The sequence below is a fragment of the Parasteatoda tepidariorum genome, chromosome 7 (genome assembly GCF_982258835.1).
Source record: "Parasteatoda tepidariorum strain Cologne lab strain chromosome 7, Ptep-v5.0, whole genome shotgun sequence".
Taxonomy (NCBI): Eukaryota; Metazoa; Arthropoda; class Arachnida; order Araneae; family Theridiidae; genus Parasteatoda; species Parasteatoda tepidariorum.
Genome location: NC_141761.1, coordinates 103,321,914 through 103,347,319, shown reverse-complemented (window position 1 = coordinate 103,347,319; position 25,406 = coordinate 103,321,914). Strand labels below are relative to the sequence as shown.

The 25,406-nt window shown below is 29.1% G+C and overlaps 1 protein-coding gene across 3 annotated transcripts in view; it reads right to left on the bottom strand.

Annotated features, from left to right (window-relative positions):
- LOC107436283 (serine/threonine-protein phosphatase 1 regulatory subunit 10) overlaps nt 1-25,406 on the bottom strand; it is a 59,980-nt gene that overhangs the window by 9,552 nt on the left and 25,022 nt on the right. For all 3 annotated transcript variants that reach the window (XM_016047927.4, XM_016047926.4, XM_016047925.4), the window contains 7 exons: nt 8,197-8,283; nt 6,247-6,431; nt 5,654-5,734; nt 4,663-4,941; nt 3,773-3,985; nt 2,467-2,615; nt 817-1,033 (listed from right to left, as the gene is read on the bottom strand). In XM_016047927.4, coding sequence (XP_015903413.1) covers nt 817-1,033; nt 2,467-2,615; nt 3,773-3,985; nt 4,663-4,941; nt 5,654-5,734; nt 6,247-6,431; nt 8,197-8,283 — 1,211 coding nt within the window. The remainder of the gene's footprint in view (nt 1-816; nt 1,034-2,466; nt 2,616-3,772; nt 3,986-4,662; nt 4,942-5,653; nt 5,735-6,246; nt 6,432-8,196; nt 8,284-25,406) is intronic.

Below are 25,406 nucleotides of genomic sequence, written 5' to 3'. Positions count from 1 at the left end.
TGAAAATTTCAGGTACTTGGGCATTAAAAGATGTTTTAATAACTGTTTCATATCTTAAAAATGATTTATTTTATGTATGTGAAGTTTTTTTTAGTTTGTTTTTAAACAGGGCGCATAGCCAAATATTTCAACAATAAGCACCTTTTAAGTACTTAAGCACTATATATATTAAGAAAATTCAAAATATTTTTCAAAGACCTTACATGATCATGATAAAATAATTAGCTTCTGACAAAGAACTCTTTTCTTGAACATATTGACCAATATAAAATGATCAAGAGATTTTTCGGTTCGATATCAAAGAGTGGAAAATGATGCCTGAAATTGAGAATATCTTGCAAAATGCAGCAGAGTTACTCATGAGAGTGCAATAATCTCACTGAACCCAGCTCATTAGACACAGATACGGACTAGCAAGTATTTTATCAAACATGTAAAATTATTGGCGCTTTTATACGCTATGGACCGATGGTGTGCCAAAATGGATTGTGGTTTAACTAATTGTTAAATCTTTGAATAAAACAATGTGAAAAGCAAGCTTTTGCATAATACGTGGTGAAAATCGACATGGTAGAGAAAAAAATTCTCATTTTCAAAGAGGGAAAATTAAATACTTTTTAAAAACACCCAATGAAAAAAGCACCTTGAAGGGCTTTTAAAAAACGAAAATAAGCACCTTTAAGAACTTTTTAAAATCGCTAAGCACCAAATTAAACATTATGGCATGTTACAGGGGTCTAAAACATTCTTGTGCATGCTATTAAATGGCCCTGGTTAGAGGAAAAGAAAAGCTGAATGTGATAAATAAAATCCTACCAGCTGAATCCTTTGTTTCATTTGATGCATCAGATGCATTGGAAACCTCATTATTTGGAGGTGTCTTTCCGCCTTCTTCAGTCACTACTTCCATAGGTTCCTCTGAATCTAATGCAACGTCTAGATCAGCATTTTCACTAGATTTCTCCTGGTCATCGGTGGATGCATTTTCCTCACTCTTAGTATCCTCGCTAGTTTCAAGAGTATCTTTATAAAACTAAAGAATTAAAAAATATCATTTTAGTACTTTTTTTTTCAAATATGATAATCAATAAAAAATATTTGTTAAGTTACACACTCCGGAGAAATCAGTTTTAATAAACTTGAACATATTTTTAAAAAAAAACCTTCAGCATCAAATGAAATAATCTTTTTAACTGAATATCTAATATTTTTTTGTTCTAATATTTTGGGCGATATTTTCACAATTGGTTGGGAGAAAACGCACGAATTATTTTCGTTTTCGCATTTTGTAAATCAACATCACATTAAAAAAATATGTAACAGTAACTACAGAAAAAAAAGACTGACAGTGAAATCATGAGAATCAGATTGTTCAAAAAGGGGCTATTCAATTAGTGTTTTCATTTCGAGATTCAGTTGTTGTAATAAATAACATTGTATTAAAAATATCGGATTTTAAAAGCTATGTGAAAATCAATAGTAATATCTGCATAAAAAAAATAGAATGAAAATCTCTACAAAAAAGAAAACGAAATTTTTTACTTCATTATTCTCAAATAAGAATAGAAAAATAAAAAGCATTTCCCCCCCGCTCCGATGCGGGAGAAAGGCATCTTTCAAATATAATTTTGAAGAAAAGATAAAATCTTTAGAAAATTTCCGCAGAAAAGAAAACCAAAACTTTTTACTTCCCAAAGTAAAAACTTTCTGCAAGAACTTGGCAACTTTCTGCGACAATGTCAGACTTCAATTGACATTAATCTTCAGAACTCTTGAAGCAAATATTAAAAATTTTTATAAAATTACTGGATTACTTCTAGGTTATTAATAATCATAAAAATTGTCCAGGAACTTAATATACTTAAATAAGTCCTTTGGAAATCATTATTTCTCAGAAACTAATTAACTTATTATTTCAGATTTAAAAAGAGTTTTGAGATAAACAACTATAACAAAGAATTTTAAAATTTTTGCTCTTTTATGAGTCTTTAAAATGTCTTTTAAGCTTTTTATATATTATGGCAAAAACATAAAATGAAAAAAATATATTTAATCACAAGAAATACATAATATTGAAAGAAGTAATTAATGTTTTGGGTCTTCTTAATTCGAATAATGGAAAATTCTTTAGTATCCTCTTCAACTTCAATTATGTCTTTAATATTTAGAATTTAATTATTTGAAATGAAGAAGAAAAATGTAGCAGTGACTACAGTTACAAGGTTTAGTTACGGTTACGAGGTCCAGCTGTTGAGTCAATATTTTTTGGTTTTGTCTCAGATCGACAAAAGAAAGGAAATTAAGGGTGATAGAAGCTCCCCTGATAGAAAATCACTATTTTCTGTTTCCCTTAGACTTAAAATGAGGGGAGTTCTTTCGAAAGACAAACTATGGTTCTATAAAATTAACAATTTTTAAAACAAAGGTATAATTTTTTTAAAAAAAGTGTTACAAAAAGTTCCTAACCTGTAATTTAGGAGCTGCTAAAGTAGGAGAAGTAGGTGACGTAGCTGCCTTATTTGGTAATGAAGTCTTCTTCCTTTTTTTGATGGGAGCCACAGGTTGAGACGTAAGAGCATCCATAAAACTAGCACTTTCATGAAGAATATAAGCAGCTGTAAAAAAATTATTCCTGGTTAAAATTAAAATAAATTAACACTTTTAATTATATTACTGACAAATAATTGGGTTAGCTAATCCTCGTCTTTTTTGTTAGATTCCTGCGCTTTTGTGCTGTGACTTTACTGGCAGATAACCCAAACATGAGGAATGACTTAAAAAATCCAATAATGATAAAAAGAAAGATAAATATCAAGATTTGCTGGGTTCTGCTAAGGAAACCAGCAATTTTTTTCTTATTGAGATACAAATTTAATTAATTTCGTCAATAGGTGCACTGTTAAAGTTTTGAAATGATTGGTTTCATTTCAAAATTTTGAATAAAGAAAATAATAACTAGCCTACACAATATTGAAATAAATGCATTCATATTTGACGTTTTTGTCTTTTAAGATAGGCCTAAAATATTATTTACCAATTAATTATAAAGTGTCAGTTTTAGTAATTGTAAAAAGTACAGGTAGCAAAAAGAAAAGTCCTAACATAGCTTTTTCTCTCCTAAAGAAATTGAATTTAGTTTATAATGGTTCACACAAAACAAAACTCATACATTTAATTAAACAAAAGACTAATGAGCAACTTTATCAACAAATGGAACACAAAATTAAATTTCTCAACATAGTAACACTAAAATTATTTTTAAATATTATTAAAATAATATTTAAAAGAGCTCTCCTTTAGAGAAAAAAGCATTCTACTTCATTCTTGTTAATCTACATAGAAATAAATATATGGGTGAAATTTTCATATTTATTCAATCACTAGTTAATATTTTTTAATAATTTTTATTACATCATATTCATTGAAATGAGAGCTATTGAACTTTGTTACCGAAATTTAAATTTTAAGGTTGCGATTTTTTTTAATACTTGAACATTAACATGAATTGTAAAACTTAAGAAAATTCAAAAGCAATAATTAGAGAATGAATAAATAATGAAATTTCGGACACGCATGTTAGAAGAAGCAAAATCCTTGCTCTGTGAAGGGGGGGGGGGGAAGAGAAAAATTTTATTGGAAGTTTAAATTTCATCTCATTAAAAGTTTTACTTATCACATAAAAATTTTACTTAACAAAAGTTAAGTAATGCTAGGAACTAAGAGCTTTTTTTTTAATCTAAAAAATAGTTAAATATTTATTAATGAAACATACGCCTTGGCTTAGCAGGGATGAGTTTGATGCCTTTATTTTGTGTGGGGCTTTCATTGATGGTCATTAAACTTTCTGGTTTTATTTTCTTCTCAGTCACTCTTTCAGGTAGAACTGGCGATTTTAGAGCATTTTTAGCAGCAACAACTGTAGATTTATCAACACTAGTAGATTTCTTAGAAATATTTTTAGGCAAAGGTGTTTCCTCTTCCAAACCTAAAAAAGAAATAAAATGAAAATTATATTAGTAATTAAAACATACACTATATTTTCTTAAAAATGCTAGGTTGAAAAGAAAGTTTTCTAAACCATACAAATTCTGTATCTTAACTAGTCACAATTAACAATTTAATTTCATTATTAATTCAAAATAAAAATTAAATCTAAAAAGAAAAAAAAATTCCCAAAAATTTCTTTTGAAAACTTAATTGATTAGAAATAAAACTTTCTTCATATTATGTCATTAAATCATTATTTTAAATACTTATTTTATTAGAACAATAAATGCAACTATTTGAATTTTTCAGTTATAACAATAATTACCTTAATTGCTCAGTAATAACCTTAAAAAATAAAATTGCACAAATACAATAAGATTTCCATTTAATCGTTTGAATTACCCCCCCCCCCCAAATGTTACAAATAGTTTCTTTTTGTGTTCTTATTGTTTAATGGAATTATAAGTTTAAAAAGTTGAACTTATAAATGATTTAGTGAAACTCGAAATTCCATAATTTCTCCCCACCAAAAAATTTAAGTTTGAAACACCCCTGCATCTGTTACAACTTCAAAAATTACTCAGATTTTTCATGAAAATTGTGGTGAACAAACATTTCAATCTGGCTTTTAATTTTATAACTGAAATTTTATGCCCTGGATAAAAAGTATTGTACCTGTAGCCCTGAATTTCTTCTGGTAAATTTTGGCTGTTTTAGGTCGATCTGGTTTGGCTTTTTTAGGAGGTGGCAGTAAAGGTTCAGGATCAATCTTGACATCTTCATAAAATTCCTCTTTCTTAGTTTCCTTCATAGTTAGTTCCTTTTCACTAGAAGGTCGTTTGGTGCCTTTGACTTTACCAGCACCTTTAGGAGACTCAGCTTTAGCAGCCGGCTTAGGTTCAGTTTTTTCTGGTTCAGGTTTAGATTTTTCTTTCTTTTTCTTCTTTTCAACCACTTTAAAATAAACAAAGGTCTCATTAAACAAAAACAAAACAAATAAAAATATTTTAAATGCAGGGTGCGTAGCCAAATCTTTCAATATATTTAAGCACTACAATATATATTTATTACTATTATTATATATTAAGCACTACATTATATACAAAATATATTTAAGCACTACATGCATTAACAAAATGCAAAATTATTTTCAAAGACTTTACATAATCATGATAAAATAACTATTTTTTGACAAAGAACTCTTTTCTTGATTATATTAGCCATTAAAAATGATCAAGAGATTTTTCAGTTTGATTTTAGAGGGTGCAAAATGAAGCTTGAAATTGAGAATATCTTGCAAAATGCAGCAGAGTTGCACATGAGAGTGAGATAATCTCACCGAACCCAGTTCACTATACGCACATGCGGATTAGCAAGTATTTCATCAAACCTGTAAAAGGCGTTTTCATAGGCTATGGACCGACGGTAAGCTAAAATAGATTGTGGTTGAATGAATTGTGAGAGCGTGAATAGAAAAATGTCAAAAGCATGCTTTTGTATAATACGAGATGAAAATTGACATGGTAAAGAAAAGAAATCTCATTTACGAAAAGGGAAAATTAAGCACTTTTTAAAAACACTCAATGAAAAAAGAACCTTTAAGGGATTTTTAAAAATGCTACGCACCATGTGAATGATATTTTGATTAAAAATAATTAATAAATACCAGGAATGACTTCAGTAGCTTTCTTCTCTTTTATAATTGACATCCATTTAGTTACAAGCTCAGTTGAGAGATTTTTTACTTCTAAAAAAAAGTAAAAATTAATTTTCATTATTCATGGAAAGTTCTTATTTGATAAATCATGCACAGATATATGGAAAGCAAATATAAAGATGTTGAACAGAAATTTTTAAAATTTTTTTAAACCTGATGGTGTATTTGAAAATCCACTTTAATAGCGTGAAATGAAACTCAAAATACGTAAAGAAATAAGCGAAAATAAGACATAATATTATGGACTTCATAAATATTCCATTGAAAACAAGATTTGCTTATCAATTATAATCATAAAAAAAGGCAAGTAGCAGAAGATGAAAGTCAAGAACAAATTTTTCTTTCCTTTATAAGTAAAAATAAATTTAAAAATTAAGGTCTGTTTACAAACTAACTACACACTATTATTTGAAAACTAACTACTAACGCCTGTTTACAAACTAACTGTTTATGTACCATGAAAAAAATTCCTGAAGCAAGTGTAATGTACTTAAGAAAAAGTTTAAAAAAAAAACAAGTAACAATAGAATCGTATAAATCACCTTCATTTTCATGCTTTGTCAAAGCTTTGACTAATTTAGCAGTGTTGTTTTCTTTCAATCTTTCCAAGGTCATGGGAAGTTGCTTGCAAAGTTTAAGCATTTCCAGCAAGAAATTATGGGATAGAGATGTTTTTGCATATTGAAGCCATAGGTTAATAGTTTCCCAGCCACCTTTGTCTAAATATCTGTAAAAATAATCACAAATTTTATTAATTCAGAAAAATTTCAATAAATATCTTGGAAATGTTAAAATTAAATATATGTATTTATAGAAAAATAAATTAAAAGCAACAGATATAAATGGTCAATACAAAACATTTAAATTTGGATACGTTTTAAATCAAATTGTAGTTTTGACTGTAAGCTATGCACTTTTCAAGAATTTAAATAATAAATCTTTAAATTTTATTTTATTATTTAACATTATATCTCAATTAATAAATATCATTGAAATGTTAACATTAAATATATGTATTTACTAAAAAGTAAATTAAAAGCAGCACTTAACATTAAAATTTAGATACATTTTAAATCAAATTGTAGATTTGACTGTAACTTATGTACTTGCACAGTCAAATAATAAATGTATATTTTATTACTTAATACTATACATTGAATTATATATTCAACATAATTTTAAAGAGAGCTACTTAGTTTTCTTATAGAAAAATTTACAAAATTTAAAAAAAATCATCACTAATTAAAAAACAATTTTAAATGAAATAATGCAAGTCTTCTAATAAAATATTAACTCAGATGATTATAATTAAACTGTATTAGTGGTTTTGTATCTATAGTTCTTGCATTATGTATGCATACAATTGTTACTTAAAAATAAATATTTGATTCAAACAATAAAATGTTCAACAGTGCCACTTAAATTATTAAAATTTAAGCATAAAACATTTGTTTATAGGAACAATCATCTTTAGGTGTATTTCTATCACTATTTTTTTTAAAAGAATATGTAATATTTAAGAGTGAATGCTACTTTCAAGGGCTTAAATTAGTCAAACAAGTGTATAAAACAAGAACATGTTACAGTATGAAAGACTACTAATGCAATTCTTCAAAAAAATTTAATCATATCACATTTTTATTTAGATTACTATAAGAATTTCATAACCACTAGAAAAAAGTTTCCAAGTCAGTAACAAAACAATGTAATTAATCTCAATATACACACACAAAATCAACAGATGACCATCAACCTAAACAGAAGGGATTTGACCATAATAAAAACTAGTTAAGAATATGATTCCATAATATACTCATTATAAGTCCCATATAGGATATTTAAATTTAATAGGGAATCCTAACATAGAAAAATAATTTTTTTAAAATTATTATCCTAATTTGAGCACTAGAATGCCCATATAGAACAGAAAAGATTAATTTTCCTTCAATATTATAAGGTGTAAAAAAAAAATTTTTTTTTACAAATGTTAAAAATTGAATTATTTCCTTAACTTCATAAAAATTTACCCTTTATTCAATAAAAAAATAAAGGCAAATTTCTAGTGTTATATTCTTTTTATAAAATAATGAGTAGAAAATTAAAATGAGAGATACTGTAAAAATAATTTTTAATTATCTAATTGTTTTACTACTTAACATTTCAAGTTGTTTTAAAACAGAATAAGTTTTGTTACAATTAGGACATTTCTACCAGGCTTGCACATCTATCTTAACAACATGGATTCTAGGATAGCTTAAAACCAACAAATCTAGTACCAAATTAAATTTCACTTATGTAGCACTTTTAAACCATGAGCTATGCCCAAGTGAGCCATGTGTTAAAACAGTAATGCATTATGGTCAACATGATTGAAAAGTGTTGTAATTGTTGTGTTTCAGATTCAAATAAAGACTCAAGTAAAGAAAAAAATATTTATTGAATAACACATGAACAATTACAAAACAATTAATAACCTATTTCATAAAACTTACTCTGATAAAATATCTGGTTCTGTTGCTTGAAGCACATTGCAATAAACACAGCGACTGACAAGCTTCTTAGAGAATTTTTTCATTAAACTAGAAAAGAATGAGAAACAATAGATAAGTAACAAAAAATAATTATTATTGTGCAACGATAGACATTACATATTTTCTAGCTTTTAAAATTTCTTAAACTTATATTTTTTAATCATTCTTTATCGAATTTTAATTAAATTAAACTAATTATTTAACTTTCATTGCATTTTATAAAAATCGCCTATAAAATATTTTAATCTTTTCTGAACAATCAATGTAACGGCTAACTTTTTATTTCAATACTAATGAAAGACTAATTAATTCTCTGTCGCGACTAAATCGGAAACAAGATCTATTTATAACTCTTTATTTTTTATTTCTTACCACAAAAATGTTTCAGTAACAAGGTTATACTAATTCTCCCAGTCTTGTTGGAGATTCGCTTTCGCCAAATTATTTTTAAGTTTAATATTGACTATGGGGGTTGGCTTTATTTTCGGCTATGTTATCTTTCGATAAATTGCCAACCATGGATCTCTTTCTATGCTAGCTGTCCGTTGGGAACAATTCATTTACTTACAAAACCTTCGGGTTTCTTCATCCTTTTAAGGGACTTCTTTATCTTCATAATTTTTGAATGTGACCATATTCTGTTTAATATTTACTTAATAATCAATTTTTCCTAAACAATTCATTTTTTTCAGGATAAATATCCCTTCATATCCAAATTAAGATGTATCAAAAACGGCCAAAAATATGCTTAATACTACAATGATGTTACCTCAACGAACTATTAAATTGGACTGATCACCCCAATCATAATTATATTTCGAATAATCACAATCTTTTAAATAATTCAGTTACACAAGAAAAATAATATTAAGATAGGAATGTTGAGATCTACATCTTTTTAATTATTCTAAAGCTGAGAAAGAAAAAATGTATTAGTCATTTCTGAAAAAATAATTATGGAGTTAAGCATATGAAAAAAGAAATTTGAACACATAAAAGGTAATTACAGCTTTTTTTCACTATTAAAATCAGAGGTGCTAGATTAGGGCTGCACAACCTTTCTATCAAAAAAATATATTTAAAAAAAAACTACATTAATTGCATAAGAACAAAATATAATTCTTAAAAAATTGATCACAATTCTAAAATGCAGAGGTACAATTATGAGTTTCAAAAGAAATTTGAAGATATTTTTGAATCAAAAAATAAGTAAATTACTTTGCCGTCCTTTTTTCAAAAAAGATTGCGCACCCTCATTCTAGATAACTTAATACTGATACAAAAAAAATAATAAAAATTTTAACATAAAGCAAATATATATCACAATACGACAATAAAGCAAAATACACATCATTAACACAGAAGAACAAAGTGAATTATTTCTTGGTAATAAACAGTACGATAAACGACACCCAGTTTGTAGCCTTCATCTCTTCAAGGTTGCAGGCACAATTTATTCTTGGAATTTTCACCCGTTCATTACTTCCAGTTCACTTTCTTTTTCTCCCATCAAACACGTATGGCACGACAATCGATTGGGAAAAAAAAATCGTAATACACATAATGAGTTAAGAGCAGAGAAATACTAAATCAAAAATTTGACTTCGCTAAATTAAATTTTAAAAAAATAAATTAATGCTCCCAATTTTTACTTAACTGAATTATAGCGTAAATTAATAACTTTTAATAAAAAGTTTAAATATATTCATTGTTTAATTTAATGCATTTGCTAATAACGTTTGAAGTCCTTTCTCGTAACATTGTCTTTAAAACATTTATAAAAAACGATCGAGGAGAAAATGACGTCAATATTTCTACATCATTTGAAGTACAAAACAAGAGGGGGGGGGTGGAATAAGTTACCTCGCACTCTTAACAGTTTTTCTTTCTTCCATAAATTCCAAGTATGAGAAAACCTGATTTTTTGTGAAAAAATCCGATCCAGCAATAATATATACATGGAATATAATTTAAACATTCCTTCGTTTAAACTTGACAGTCCGTAGAGATACAAGGGGGTCGTGGAGATAGTGGATATGTTAATCGTAGTGCGCACAAAAAGCATGTTCTTCTCAGCCAAGGTGGAAGATATCAATCAGTATTTAGGCGAGCTTCAAGCCGCGACCGAGAATCGAACCCTAGTCCTTCACATAAACGGTTAAGTGATATTCATGGATTTAGTTCTTGAATAAATTCTTTGTATATTTTGTGAAGAATATAATAAATGCTCCATATATTTAATTCGAATTATTTAATTTCAATTTCTGGAGAAAAGTTGTATTTATGTAGGATCCTAATAATCTGCAAAAACACAGATCAGTAATTGAGTTAATACAATCATTTAAACATATAGTATAAAATTAGTTTCATTATTGCAAAGACATTCCTAATCAAGAGCTTAAGGATTAAGAAACTCACTAGAGGTTGGCAATTTTAGAAAGGGGAATTTCTCAATTATCTGTCTGTCCAAGGTTACTTAGTATGAAATGTATATTAAGAAATAGTCAATGAAAAAGAAAATAAAAATTTTAATTTTCGGGTGTTAAAAATTGCATTAATAGGTTAAGTTTTCGTATGAATTAAACAAATAAAAAAAATTAAATGCTAATGTCGCAACTACGTCAGCTGCCAGCTCCTATGTAAGATTTATAAACTCGAAGCAAATAATTATCCTTAACAGATTGCAGCTTTGTGAATCACTTCCCATGGATTCATAATCAAACGGATAAATTTGGGACAGGACCCGATCAAGGTCGGGGGGGGGGGGGGTTCAGCCCCAGATTGTTGAAAGGACATGTTAGGGGTCAACATAAAATGGTATCTATAGAAGGAAGAAGCAAGGGGGGGAAATTACGAAAAACTAACTAGCATTTTATGATAAAAATCTGATAATTTCATACTTTAGAATATTTTTATTGTCTCTAAGAAAAATTTTGTTAATGAAAGAGAAAGGATTAAAAGAGAAGAAAATAGTAAGAGACGCATTATAATGATCAATCAATACTCGTCTAAACGGGAAAGATTGCAGTCACCTTCTCTAAAATAAGTTATTTGCATTTTATCAGTTTTTGGATAGATGAATCGGGGGTTTCATGATATTGTTACATCATTTGCTTAGAATTATTTTTCTACTTAGATATTAATTGCCTTTTTGAAAAAATTTCTAGAAGAACGCTTAGAAAAACTTAATTTTATTGCTGTGAAAAATTGGGATTTGAATTGTTCTGGCGCTGAACAACGAAAGAATGCCGAAGTTCAGTAGAGAGGGGGGAAACGCTTAAAATATTTTTTTTTAAATGTAAGTTAAAACATATTTTCGGATGCGACTAAAAATTTTGAAATGGCTGTCTTCATATTCAGCTGAGAAATTCTTTATATTAAGATTCATGTATTGATATTTAGAATATTTTTACAATATAGTGTAATTAAATTTGCTAAAAACTGTTTCAAAGAATTCCTTTAGAACAAAGGATTAATAATTTGCCATTGTTTTATGAAAATAGAGCGAGGAGTAACAAAATCTTTATCTTTGGAGGGATTCAAACACGCTAAAACTTTTTTTTTTTTGTTATGAAAATCATTTTGAATAAACTTTACGAAGAGATCAATTTAAATTTTTCAAACAGCATACCTGCCAACTTCTAATCCCTTCCATTATCATTTTTCCCAGTGGTATTAAAATGGAATTAAAACTTCAATTTTAAGCAAACAAATACGTTGTATTTGAGAAAACTTAAGTTGACAACAATGATAGTAACGCATATTAATATCTGTGCTTAATTTTTGTAAGAATAGTGGTGATCAATATCATTTAAAAATTAAGATTATAAAAGAAAAAATAGTATATAATTACTACCACTTTAAATATGAAATCTTCCGGAAGAGTTGGCAGGTATGAAACAGCCTATCTTCATTATACAAGATTTAATTTCATTTTATGAAAGCTCTTTCTTTCATAACAAAATTTTAAACCATTAAAACGAGTAGAACAGATGGTCCTTCTGTTAAATATATTTTAGAATTGTAAATTAAGTCTTGAACGAAATTAGGCGAAAAAAGCGGAATTTCTCGGAGCGTTTTAATTTTATCTATTACTCCCTAATTAGAGAGTAAAAGAAAATCATTAAAATATGCCTTCGGTAAATAAAGAGTAATAAAAACTGTTCTCGTCATTGCCATAAAAAATAAGCGTTTTTTTAAGATTTCAAAAATTAAATTTCTGAGTAAATTTCTATAAATAAGGTTATATGTATTGGTAATACTTATTCAAATATTCTAGCAATAATCTGTACAAAAGTTCTATTTCAATAGGGATTTTTTATTAAACTTTCCCAATTTTAGAGAATTTACTAAAATGTACAAAATCCCAGAGAATTTTAATTAAACCAGTAGAGTTGGCAACTATGTACTAATATATTCTAATGAATGAGTTTCGATTGGGAAACGGCGACTTGAAACACTCACAGGTTCCGATCGATGTGTACCAATTGGTCTGAGAAGTAAAGGCTGTCTGTGCGCAATGCTGACCACATTGTCACTATCATTGCGGAGTCCTAACTTCTTGGCACACAAGGGTGGTTGTGGATATGCTTTACATTTATTCCAGTCAATAAATTATGAATCATTTGACATATTTATAAAAATAAAGAAATTAGGTAATTCGCCTCTAAGACAAAGATATAATTCTTCACTATCATATGAATTAAATAACAATTGATTCCGTAATCGGTAAATCTCGTAGAATGCAAAGGGTAGAAAATACGAGAATCATACTTCAAAAAAAAAAAAGGATGCAGAAAAGAGATAGTAAAGTGACTTAACGCCTTATTTTTTTCCAATTACGGATATTAATTCAAAAAATAAAAAATGCGGGCGCTCCTTATATAGTCACTAGGAGACCCCGCTTCCTTCCGTTTCTTTTCTCTTTAGTTTTATCTAATACTCCAATTTTTATGACTTTTTTCACATTTTACTTTAATTACATTAAAGGTTACGCCCTCTGTTACTTATTGCTTCCCAATCCTCGGAGCATTACTATTTAATCACTCCAAATGAAGTAGACATTTCAAGACAAGAAGACGAGTTACTTATAATTTAATTTTCCGTTTTTTATTAAAAATAAAAGAATTTTCGTAATAATGACGAAAAGTAAAAATTTGGGTGGTCACAGCGGAACTCTGGTTTCATGTTAATTACCTATATGAAATCTTAGCGACAGAGCAAAACATATTTGCTCTATTTCCAAATCTAGTATCCGTAATGACAATACAAGCGGTCATTCCTTGATTCACGGAATATAGATACGGCTGTCTATAAATTTTTCACCTTGGTATCTCCGATTTCCACACCTTATCGCGATGCAAATTCACGGGATCGTTCCAGAAAAGCTTAGTTACAATACTAGAAATTTCAGACAGCAAATTTGGATTATTCTCAACCAATTCTAGACTTAAAAATTTGAACAAATGTTTCGTTAACGTTTAAATACTTAAGAAATGCAATCTAACATTTTTTTTAAAAATTATTCCACGAACGATCTCTTAGTTTTTTATTTTGTTTTTATCAATATGATTTATTAAAATTATCTAGAATTAACTGTATCCTCGACTGCTTGGGCCTTTCCAAGGAGGACTTATATGCTGCTCCACTTCTTGTCATTGACTTTTTGAGGATCAACAACCTACTGGATCTTGTCTGACAATTAGAGGATAAGAAACAACAACAGAATTAACTGTACAAGGCCATGTAAGAAATATCTATTAACAACAAATCTCATAAGATTTGCTTTATTTTAGTAAATTCAGAAAAAGAGTAAATTTATTTTAATATTATTTCCGGATTAATCAAACTGAGTTCATGAAATCCATTGCATTCCTTCACGAAACCAAAAATTTTTAATACCTGTTCACTTCAGTCATGATGTTAAATCGAAGTTACGGCTTTAAATTATACGCAATTGCGATACATCGTTTTTTGACATTTTAAGAAAACGACTGGTCAATGTGTATTGGAGAATACCCCTGGCTTAAGTAGAAACATATTTCAATTGTTTCTACATTAATTGTAATTGTGAACAAAGTATAACGATTTTTATTAACTTTTATGATAAACGATATTTGAATTAATTCGAATATAAATTTATTAGGATTTAGAAATTGCAATTATTAGTTTGTTTACAATTTATTAGTATTAAGTATTTAACAGCTATTACTGCTCAGCTGGAAATAGTTTAACGATACAAATATAAACTTTAGATTTTATAATTAACAATCAGCACATTCTTTTTATTTCCAGGAAAGAAGCATAAGCTTTCAAGCAACTCTGCATAATACGTTTCACATTTACGCAAGACTTTTCGCAATTTCTCAAAATATCTTCCGACTGTTGAATTTTAAAGGACAATAGAGAAGGAAAGCCGCCATACTACTTTTTTGGAACTGTAGAATATTCTAAACAATTCATGATTTACAAGTCCCTCGTTCATTGCACAGGTAGAATCGCTTTAGACCACTATTTAGTTTTTATTTTAAGACAAATTTACTAAAATTGTATCTAGTTCAGTAACTTAATTATTCGTATGACCTCTTGATGTGAAAATCAGTACCGAAATTAGTATTCGCTTAACGCAAGGTAGACATGTTTTAGAAGGAAAGAAAAATAATTAACGCCGATTTAGAAAAACCTAAAAAATAAAGAAAAATTAACTCAATTCTCATGCAGAGTAAAAGAAAAAATTATCAAATCGAAGAGTCAAAATTATTTATACCTAAATGAAGAAAACAAAAAAGAAAGCCTGCAAGATCTTCGGTTGAGTAAATACAATTCTGCCCCCACACAATATCTATAAAGTAATATAATCATTCTGTAACAGCGAGGATAAACCTACGTAGAGGAACAAAACTAACTTTTACTACTGGCAAGATAACTCTTGGAAGTATTGATTCAACCGAGACTGTGAGATCAGAGAAATAAGATGGGTGTAAAATTACTTCAAATCGCGTCTCACGGATACAATTTAGGAAAGTTAACTATCATCCGAGCATTACCATTTTAAGTATCACAGGCAGCAAGATCATTTACTGCTTCACGAATAAAGACTTATTAAATCAAAACTTTCAGTCATCTAATAACGAATTCGCAGATTGCAATTAGTTAATCTTGTAATGACCATGCTTACGGTTAATATTTAATCTAATGCAGTCAGCAATCTAGCGGAAGCTGGTTTTTCCCTTTAAAAACAAGGCTGAAAATGAAGTGAAAAGATTTTTAAAGAGCAATTTTGCTTACTGGTCCCTCTGAGGGTTAATCGCGGAATCAGTTCAACCGCACATCGACTTATATTTACTAGGCGTTCATATAAATGGTAAATATTTATGTTCATCTCCGGGACTGTTTATATTAAGAACATTAACGTCGTTATTTAAAATGTTTCAAAAACTCGGCTACCTCATTGCTATACTGTATTTACAACTCGAATGGAGAAAGGTATTAGTCCTAATTAAAAGCCTGCTTGATTCTTGCCCTTATAACTTTCCTTTAAGCAGCTGGATCTTGTTGCTAATGCTAGCATAACTTAGTATACCGATTAGGTATTGAAAGCCGACCATCAATATACAAACCACACTATGAGAAAAAGGACAGGTGCACCGTTTCGCAAGTTAATAATGAGCCTGCTGACAGGTCTAATTTGAAGAATTTAACCATCAAGTATCGTTCTTAGTTTAGGATTCCTTTATTATATATACGGTACACAAAAAGGGGGAAACTCCCGATCCAACATGGATAACTTTTGATCTATTTATAGATCGGGTCTTCACGCTCAAGGACTAAATGGGATGACGTCAAACATGCTAATTAGTATAAACGATATTTTAAGTTACTAAATCAGACATCGAAGCGTACTTTCTTTAAATAAACAACCTTCGAGGATTTGGATTCCTGACCTCGAAAATAAAGAGGGTAACCGAAATCAGGGAATTATGGTCCCCATAGTTTGGCCAGGGGAGCTATCCTAAGTTTAAATCCCTTACTTTTTGTTAATTTTACTTTTCTGCGTATTTTTCCATGTCTTGGAGAACTTAAGTGAATTGAAAAAATTTTTTTGCACTCATTTATAAAATTCTTAAATATGTCGTCGCATTAAGGCTCTATCCCTTAAGCCTCACTACGGCTCAAATAATAAATATTTACTAAAAGTTACATTTTGTATAGAATTATCTGTGGATTAGCGAATTTTATAATCGAGTGCGAAAATAATTCATAAGTTCGAGAAATAGTGAATAAAATATGTTTATTCAGAGAAGTACGTTTTCGTTAGATTTTATACGAAACTTACTAATTAGCGTTTTTGAGATCACCCCCTTGAAACATTAGTCCTAAAACGTGAAGATCCAATTATTATAGCGAGTTTTTTTTTTCCTGCGCACTGGACATAAAACTTAGCTATTTCGCATAAAAACTTAGCTCGATTAAAATTTTTATAAAATTGCTTAACAAGATATAATGAACATCGAGTTTATCTGTTGAGCAATTGTGAAAACGGGTCCAACTTGTCACACAAAATACGCTTCTCTACGATTTCCACAATTGCTGTGAATATGACTTTTTATCTGACTTCTAAGTCTATCTTTAGCAAGTGCTTTCTACTCTAATTCTGAAAATAGCGCAAAACATTGATAAGAAAAGCGTTTGTGATCTAATATTTTAAAAAATTACGTCAATGCTACACTATCTGGGCTACCTTAATGAAAATGCATGGGCTTTAAACAATGAATCAGCAAATCCACGTAACGATTGCCAGGCAAAAAGCAGTTGAGCTAGGCGGTCGCGATATTTATCATTAGTTTTAGAGCTGGTTTATATTTAGGTGAAAATCGTGCTTTGGTTTACGGTTACACTGAGCTAAAATTTTTCAAAAATTGATTTTTTTTTTATCTTGGTTGATAAATCTCGCTATTTTTAATTGTCCGTTCTGAAGTCCAGATAATTGTTAGGGGCACAATGGTTTTCATAGCTTTACCGCAAGAGTAAGATAACACTTTTTTCTAGAGAGCTTCGAAAGTGTCATTTGAGGATCAATTCAAATCAGATTTAATAATAAAAAAATTACATTATATTGTCTCTTAAGAGACAACTATATCAGATTCAAAACAGCATATAGTTAATCAAAATTAAGGTTCAATTTTTAGAAAAGCATATCCTAAGCTGCGTATATGCAATTAAATTTTACTATATATCCAAAATAGAAATTGGCTTTTAATTAGTTACGTTACATGCTTTATAGAACATACTACCAAAAATGTATTAAGCTCGTAAAACGCTAACAAATACAAGATGTCTAGGTTTCTGGATTGCCGACAGGGTAACTGTATGAATAGCCAACTCATAACCCCACTCATTTCCAAAAAATTTGATACAAAAGTCCTACACCTTAATGAAAATACATGGGCTTTAAACATTGAATCAGCAAATGTACGTAACGATTGCCAGGCACAAAGCAGTTGAGCTATGCTTTTGGCGGTCGCGATATTTATTATTAGTTTTAGAGCTGGTTTATATTTAGGTGAAAATCGCGCTTTGGTTTGCAGTTACACTGAGCTAAAAACAATTCCAGCCATTCAAACAATTCCACAAAATGAGTCAGTCTTATTGGAAGCTCATCCCACGCTTGCTAGATATTAGTAAATGTCGAATTGCTAAGCAATCCATGACTGGCGATTCTTTATATTTAACTACAATGTTAATGTGACCTGAACAATCACACGAGCTTAGATTTCTTTCAGTGAGAAACTCTTAAAAGATAACATGCTTCACAAACCTGTCTAGTCTGCAATGTAACCTGGAGTAGTGTAAAAATTCGTTTGTGCTATAATTTAAGAAATCAGTTCTATTGGGCGTGTCAGAAATGCTGTGTTCAGGATGCAAACATAGACCAAAAAAGTCAACCAACGTTAATTTATCACTGTACCTTATCTTCCCAGTCAAAGGTTGCTAAGCCTTTCTTCATTTGCACGATACACCAGACTTTATTTCAACATTTAGAAGACACCTTATATATTTTTTAAAATTATAATATACATTAACATCAGCTGATTAAAGTTTAACATTATGCTGCTCAACATACTTTAAATTTAAAATTAATTTTTTTTCTTTAAATTGTTATTTGAGATGGAAAAAAAATAGCAGTAATTAATGCTTGTAAAAGATCCGAGCGTAATGAAGATCATAAAAGTTACACTTTATGTCCTGCGTTTTTTTCTTTCAAAATGTGCAGATGACTCGTTCATCCATTGCGATTAATCCGTAGACAGGTTCAAGATCTTCATACTTCTTTTTTATTTTATCAACTTTTTAGAATCTAGCTTTTTTGCCTACTCATTTTGATGTTTTTGCATTAAAATTTTCTTCAACAAAAAGCTAATTCATTCAACTGGATAAATTATTCCCTGCTTTAAATATTTTCCTTGCCTGCTGTTCTTGCAATTAATTTCAAACTGAATGCTGTTGCAAATTATTACGCAATGTTGCTTAGTCACACCATTAGAAACAGCATTTATCAATCTATAAAATCTTTCGCATAGCACATTGAATCTGGGGTCAAATTTGTATTATAACAATACATTTAAACTTATCCTAATTATTTTTCGCCCGTTAAATACAAAAAGCCCCATCTCTTTACTGTCGAAATAAGGGAGTATAAAATGACGTTCACCTCTCGTGTTACTTCTGAAATTTTTTGCTGCGATATCCCTAACAAAGAGCCTGTGATTCACAATACTTTCTATTTACTGATTTTTTCTTTTTCCTCGTGAACATCACTTTCCAATAACAGTAACTTCAAACTATTCTTTTTTTCACAATGAACAGAATCATCAATGACGATGAAAATGACTGCTTCTACGTGTGAATTTTCATGCTTGCTCCCGGTAATTAACAATTAACTTTGCTTTCTTAAATCGATTATAACTTCCATATAAAAATGTTTCCACGACAGGTCTCCACCTGTTTAGATTTGACATCTCCTTGAGAGCAAGAAGCAAAGGGAAAATCCACAGCACACTTAACCAGACGTGAATGAATCTTACAAAATCGATCCTAGGATTTTCAAACAGGTGCAGACAATTTAAAGCCGCTAAGGGCTTCATTTTTCTTTTTCTAGACGTCAACTTATATATATAATAACAAATAAAAAAAGTTATTTTTGTTCTTAGATGACAAATGTGATTCATACACATAGTAACACTACAAAGTATTTCAAGAGTCTTTATGCATAAAATATATGATGCGCATTATAAAAATAAATATGTACTTGAATATATATAAAGCTGTTAATTTGTCCGACGATTGAGGATGTTTTATTGGTAACAAGTTTTAATGTATATACCTTGGTTTATAGTTTTACTGGCAAGAAAAATCAATTAAAATATATGAAAATGTTCGTGAAGTAGTACAATCAATAGGAAATTCTTAGATAATTATTCCCCGACAACAGTACAAGTTAGCAGCTACATAGCCGCCAACTTATCCGATTTATGAATGCATTTTATTGAAATTTTTTTGATGTTTTAGAGGCTGAGAAAACTTAATATACTTGGTGAGAAAAATAAAACTCAACTGCAAGTTTTTTTTAAATGCCTTCAATTTAAAATAATTAAGACATGTTACTAAATTTTTTGAATAAATTACAAAGCTATCCCAATATCTTAAAAAAAAAAAAAAAAAAAATGAATGCAATTCAGATGGAATACGTCCCAAACCACAAACGAAATGTAACAGAAATTTTTTTTTTTCCTCATTTAAATTAAAATAGCGTCAGTTTCGAAAGACTCGGTGCGAATTAAAATATTTCGATGCCATCATTTTTTAACTATAGTATAAAGAGAAAATTGTTTTCAGGGGGGAAAAATACCAAGATAAATAAAAATAATAACCGAGATATAAATTCATAAAAAATGTAATTAATTTTTAATTCCACGCATGCTTTAAATTTATTCTACTCTTTAAGACAACACTATAAGTTTTTTTTTCTTTCTGAATAAGGAACTATCATAAGTATTCCTTTTGATAAAAATTCGTATAATAAAGTTTTAGTTCTTTGAGTACTTAGAATAATGAAATTGTTTAAAAATCCCTCTGCATGGTGGTTTTTAAAATTCTTTTTAATAGCATTAGTTTTTTAATATACACCTAGAAAATGGTAAAAAAAAATTATTTTTTTTTAAATTACATGATAAAATTAATCTTAAAATAATCTCTTTTTTTCTCTCTCTTGCATTTAACAAAAAATTCTAAAAAAAGCAGATTTAGAAGAATACTTACTGATGTCTTCAACAATTTGTTGCTTTAATCACCAAAAAACATTTCATGACTTATGCTTGAACTGAAGTCCATAATAAAACAATATTTGTTAAATACCTTTATATAATTTCATGTGTTACGCGGAATTTGCTTTAACTGTAATAAACACATAAGTTTTGAGCAATCCAGTCTATTTTTGCCAACGAATAATAGAGTGCAATTTTAGAAGAGGATAAATCCGAGAAGACTTAGTATAAGCTAAATGTTTGATTTCGATGACAACTTACAATTTTCTTTAGGTAGATAGATTTTTCTTGAGGTCTCTTAAGATTAAATTTTCACATCTATAAAAGGTATTTTGAACTGGAGCTAGTTATGGTGCAAATTTATCTCTATTTGCAAATTTTTGTAAGAAGAAAATGTAGCTTATTAAGTGGTTAAATTATTTCTTTCGATTCATTGAAGAAATTGGATTTACCTAACAAAAATATTGATATGTCATTTTATAATAACTGCATTGGGCTGAAAAAGACCACCACACTTACAATTTACTAGCTTAGAAAAAATTGTGCACAAATCCATCAATATTTAAGATATTGTATTTGCTCCTTTTGAATGATGTAGATAAAATAGTGTTCAAAACTAAAAGAATTTGCTTTCTTTATCAATCACATAAATGATCCGAATTTTAACAGTCAACTGTGAAATCACCAACATTTAGACTTCCAATTTTAGACCCAGTGACGTTTTCCACCATCGGAAATGATCGAAAAATCCGATGTGATGACTATTAAGCAGTTGCAGGCTGGCTGTCTTCAAGGTTACATATGGCATCCTTCTCTCTTTTACGAACGTTTCTAGCATTGAGTTAATTTTAAGTTACGGCATATTGAGAAAATCAGGGATCCAATACCTGCTTTATGCATGTGAAAACTTATCGCAGAAGTATCATTGCAGGTATCTCTCTCTAGACGACAGACATCGTAACTGTCAAAGGCACAGGGATGGCTCGGAGCTTTATGGCCACACTTTCAGGAGAACAGAAGACAAATTTTAAGGGAAGGCAACTCGTAGTCACAAAGATCTTATCTGGCTAACTAGTTTCTGCTAATATAGACAATTGCTAATGAAAATATTGAGAGATATATTGGAAAGAGAGACCTCACCTTTTGAAAAGTCATTCACAACCGGAGAAAAACTTAGGGAAACAAGTAAATTCTAACACTTTTTCTTGTTGTTAAATTTCTGCTTAAAAATTGTAACTAACTTAATGCGGCCATATGTGCAGTAGTGTTAAATAAACGATTAAATCTGAAAATTATCTTAGTTTTAAAATATTCTATATAAGATTTATACTTTCAACTGCTGTAAATTTAAGAAGCATCACTACCAATTTAAGGCAGTATTAAATACTTAGCTTATAACTTACATATTTAAATTTTAATAAATTTTTTACGAAAAAATAAGGGCGTTAATAATTAAACAGCTTTTTTATTAACAACACAGTAAGAACTTGTCAGCTAAACAGCATTTTTAAAAACAAAAATATGATGTAAATTTTTTTTTTTATCGTAATTTTATTAACTTCTTAAACAGCAGGTCACGTTCAAGAGATGTCTTTAAAATACAAATGTTATAAGTTAAAGCTCGATTCACGATCATTTGGAAAATTGACCTTCACCAAATATTTGAATTGAATGAAATACAATAAAAGTAATTAACAAAATATGCAGCCGATCGTTATCAAAACAGCCACTAAAACAAATTAGTTCCAAATAACTTTGAAAAGTATTTTTACTGTAATTTTTAGCAGTGTCCGAATTAACCTTGGAATTTCGTATTCTATTCCATAAAGAACTTATATTTTACCATTTTTTCAGATAAAAGTATTTAAATTACCTAGTAATGTATATAGTTACCCATTTATTGATAATTTCAGATAATCCTCATTTTTTTTAAAAAAGTGGGGAAAACCTCAAACCTCTGTTGATTCCACAAATAAGGCCAAGGCAATTGAAAACTAAGTGCCTTTATTGACCTTAATAAAATCAATTGTACTTCTTGATCTTCATAATCCTTTTTTAGTTTCAAGAATATTGGAGTCCACCACTTGTCATCCATTAAGCAAAATTTTGAAGAAGTTCTGGGATTGGGAAAGAAAACATTCGAAGAGGAGTTCACGATGAAAACGTCTGATCGAAATATCACTCTCTCTCTTTATAGAAGAGCAACAGAACATGGGTGGAATTCTTCGAGCTGAAACATTAAAAAAACTACAAAGGCATTAAAACATACAACTATAGATTCTTTAGGGTCTTAAATTCTAATACCCACCTTACTGGGGCGCTTGTATAAATTTTCAAGAACCAAAACTATGATATTTATGGTACTACATAATCCAACTTATTACTAATTGACAGGAAATAAAATGCTTAAAAGTAAACTAAAGGTTTTAAGTAAAAGGAAAAACTTAAATAAATTTCTTAAATACTGCTAAGAGTATAAATATTTTACATCTTTTTACATAAGGAGAGTTCATAAAATCAGCATAATTTTTATGCTGTAAAGCAGATTTTTAGACTAGTAAAGAAGTTTTAAATAAATATTTTATAAATTCCACTACATTTAAAAATTTAACCTAGATATTTTGTTTTTAAGAAACAAAAGGAATTTAATATTCAAATAAATACGCGATTATATTAGGAGAAACAACTATATATGTGAACATTGATCTGGATTACCTTATCCGTAGGAAATCGTGCTTCTCAGAAAATTCTGAAAGAAATTGGTATTATCTCAGAAAACAAAAGTTCAAAAACATAAAACCGATCAGCTTAATTGAAAATTAACCTAAATATTTTGCTTTTAAGAAACAAAAGGAATTTAGGAGGATGACTAAACAACTATATATGTGGTAAACATTGATCTGGATTACCTTATCCGTAGGAAATCGTGCTTCTCAGTAAATTCTGAAAGAAATTGGTATTATCTCAGAAAACAAAAGTTCAAAAACATAAAACCGATCAGCTTAATTGAAAATTATCTGAAAAATTTGAAAATTAAATTGCATTATATGTCTACTCAAAATAAGTATGCACAATAACATAAAACGCGTGCACACACAGTGTTATACATTGAAAGACGGCAACGATTTAAAAAACCAGTTCCCACTAATTATCAAATGTCTAGAAGGCTGTTACTAACTTTCATAAAATATTAAGAGCCCCAGGTTTAGTTAGAATAATTAATTAAGACTAGTAAAATTATAGGTTTCAGATTCTAAACTACGTATTTACGATTTTAACAAATTTCAATAGCGAATCTAGCGATGCGCTAGATTCCCTATTAATCCCTTCTGCAGTTATACGTCAGAAGATTAAAATTTTCTACCTTATCCTGCACATAAGCTTGGTTCTAACAAAAATTCTGAACGAAATTGTGTATTAACCTAGAACCGTAAATGGTTAATGAGGTATTAAATTAATGAGACCGAAAAAAGTCAATAGAGGAAACATTTTAATCCAAACTTAATAGCAAAATATTAATATAACATATTTAACATACCGCGAGGTACAGCGCCGAAGGCGACGGTAAAGCAAATCTTAGTATAAAATACAATTAGTAGACATTAATCCATTTCTATGTGGTCATTCAGGTTTACATGGGTCTATTATTTTTTTACTTGCATATTTATCATTTCCAACAAAATATGTTCGTGCTCATCCGTTGACCAAGATGATTTATTTTAACAAAATTAGTTCCTAATTATTTTACATGCACCCCGATAAAATCTTGAAACACTTATAAGAATTATTTCAAATTTACTTCGAATCATTATTACATCGATGCCAAACTTAACTCTGCATTTTTTTTAATTACCTAAATTTTAAATATACAAGGTAATAGCTAAATTTTGATGATTTATTTTATTAAATGTCAAAGCTTTGCTTGGAGAACAACAAAGGAAATTCTATATGCCGCTTCCAAGCAGTCCTTATCGCGAGTCTGAGCTTATTGCACTCGGAAGGAATTACTTTCTTCTTATTAAAAATACTTCTGATAAATGCTAGATTCCCTCATCTTGATTGATACCAAAATACTATTAACCAAATGCCATTCAGTTATTTCCGTGGTTTAAGAAAAAGTAAATTTCGATGTCTCCAAATCTATCTAGTTGTAAAATGCAAACTTACTTTCTTGATTGAATTACAGTAAATGATCAGTAATAAATCGATGCCGAGATTGTTTAAGGTGTTAGGTATAAATGTTTGCGTTGTGGTTTTTATAATAAGGGGACTCCATGTAGTATAAGTTCGAAAGAAAGCACCGTTTTGCAATCAAGTATTTAAAGGAAGAAAAATTTTTTCTTTTATTTTGTTTTCTAACCACATATTTCCAAGTTAATTTACTAGTTTGTCTTTGGAAAAGAACTCCCTTCGTGACCGAGTCTAAGGCCGTCTCCTGCTACGGAAATCAAAAGGGAGCTCTTCCTCCACCAGACTCCATTTTCTCGCCATCCAGTCAATTTAATGACGTTACCTCTACATGAAATAGTCAAACCTCGTGTAACCATAGTCACCACCAATGCTTCAGACGATTTGCTCTTTTTCCATAAACAAGTTATAATCACTTTTCAAGAAGAAAAAAAATTTCACAATTAGGATCTGTGCATTAAAAAAAATTATTTTTTCTATTATTTAAGTTAATTTATAAACATAAAATCAATAAAATTCAAAAACATTTTCGTAGACTTTAACATAATGAAAAAATAACTAGTTTCTGATTAACATTGCAGAGAAAATTATGCTATTTATAACGACAATCGACACGGCAAAGAAAAAATTTCTTTTTAAAAGATAGAAAAATTAAGCACT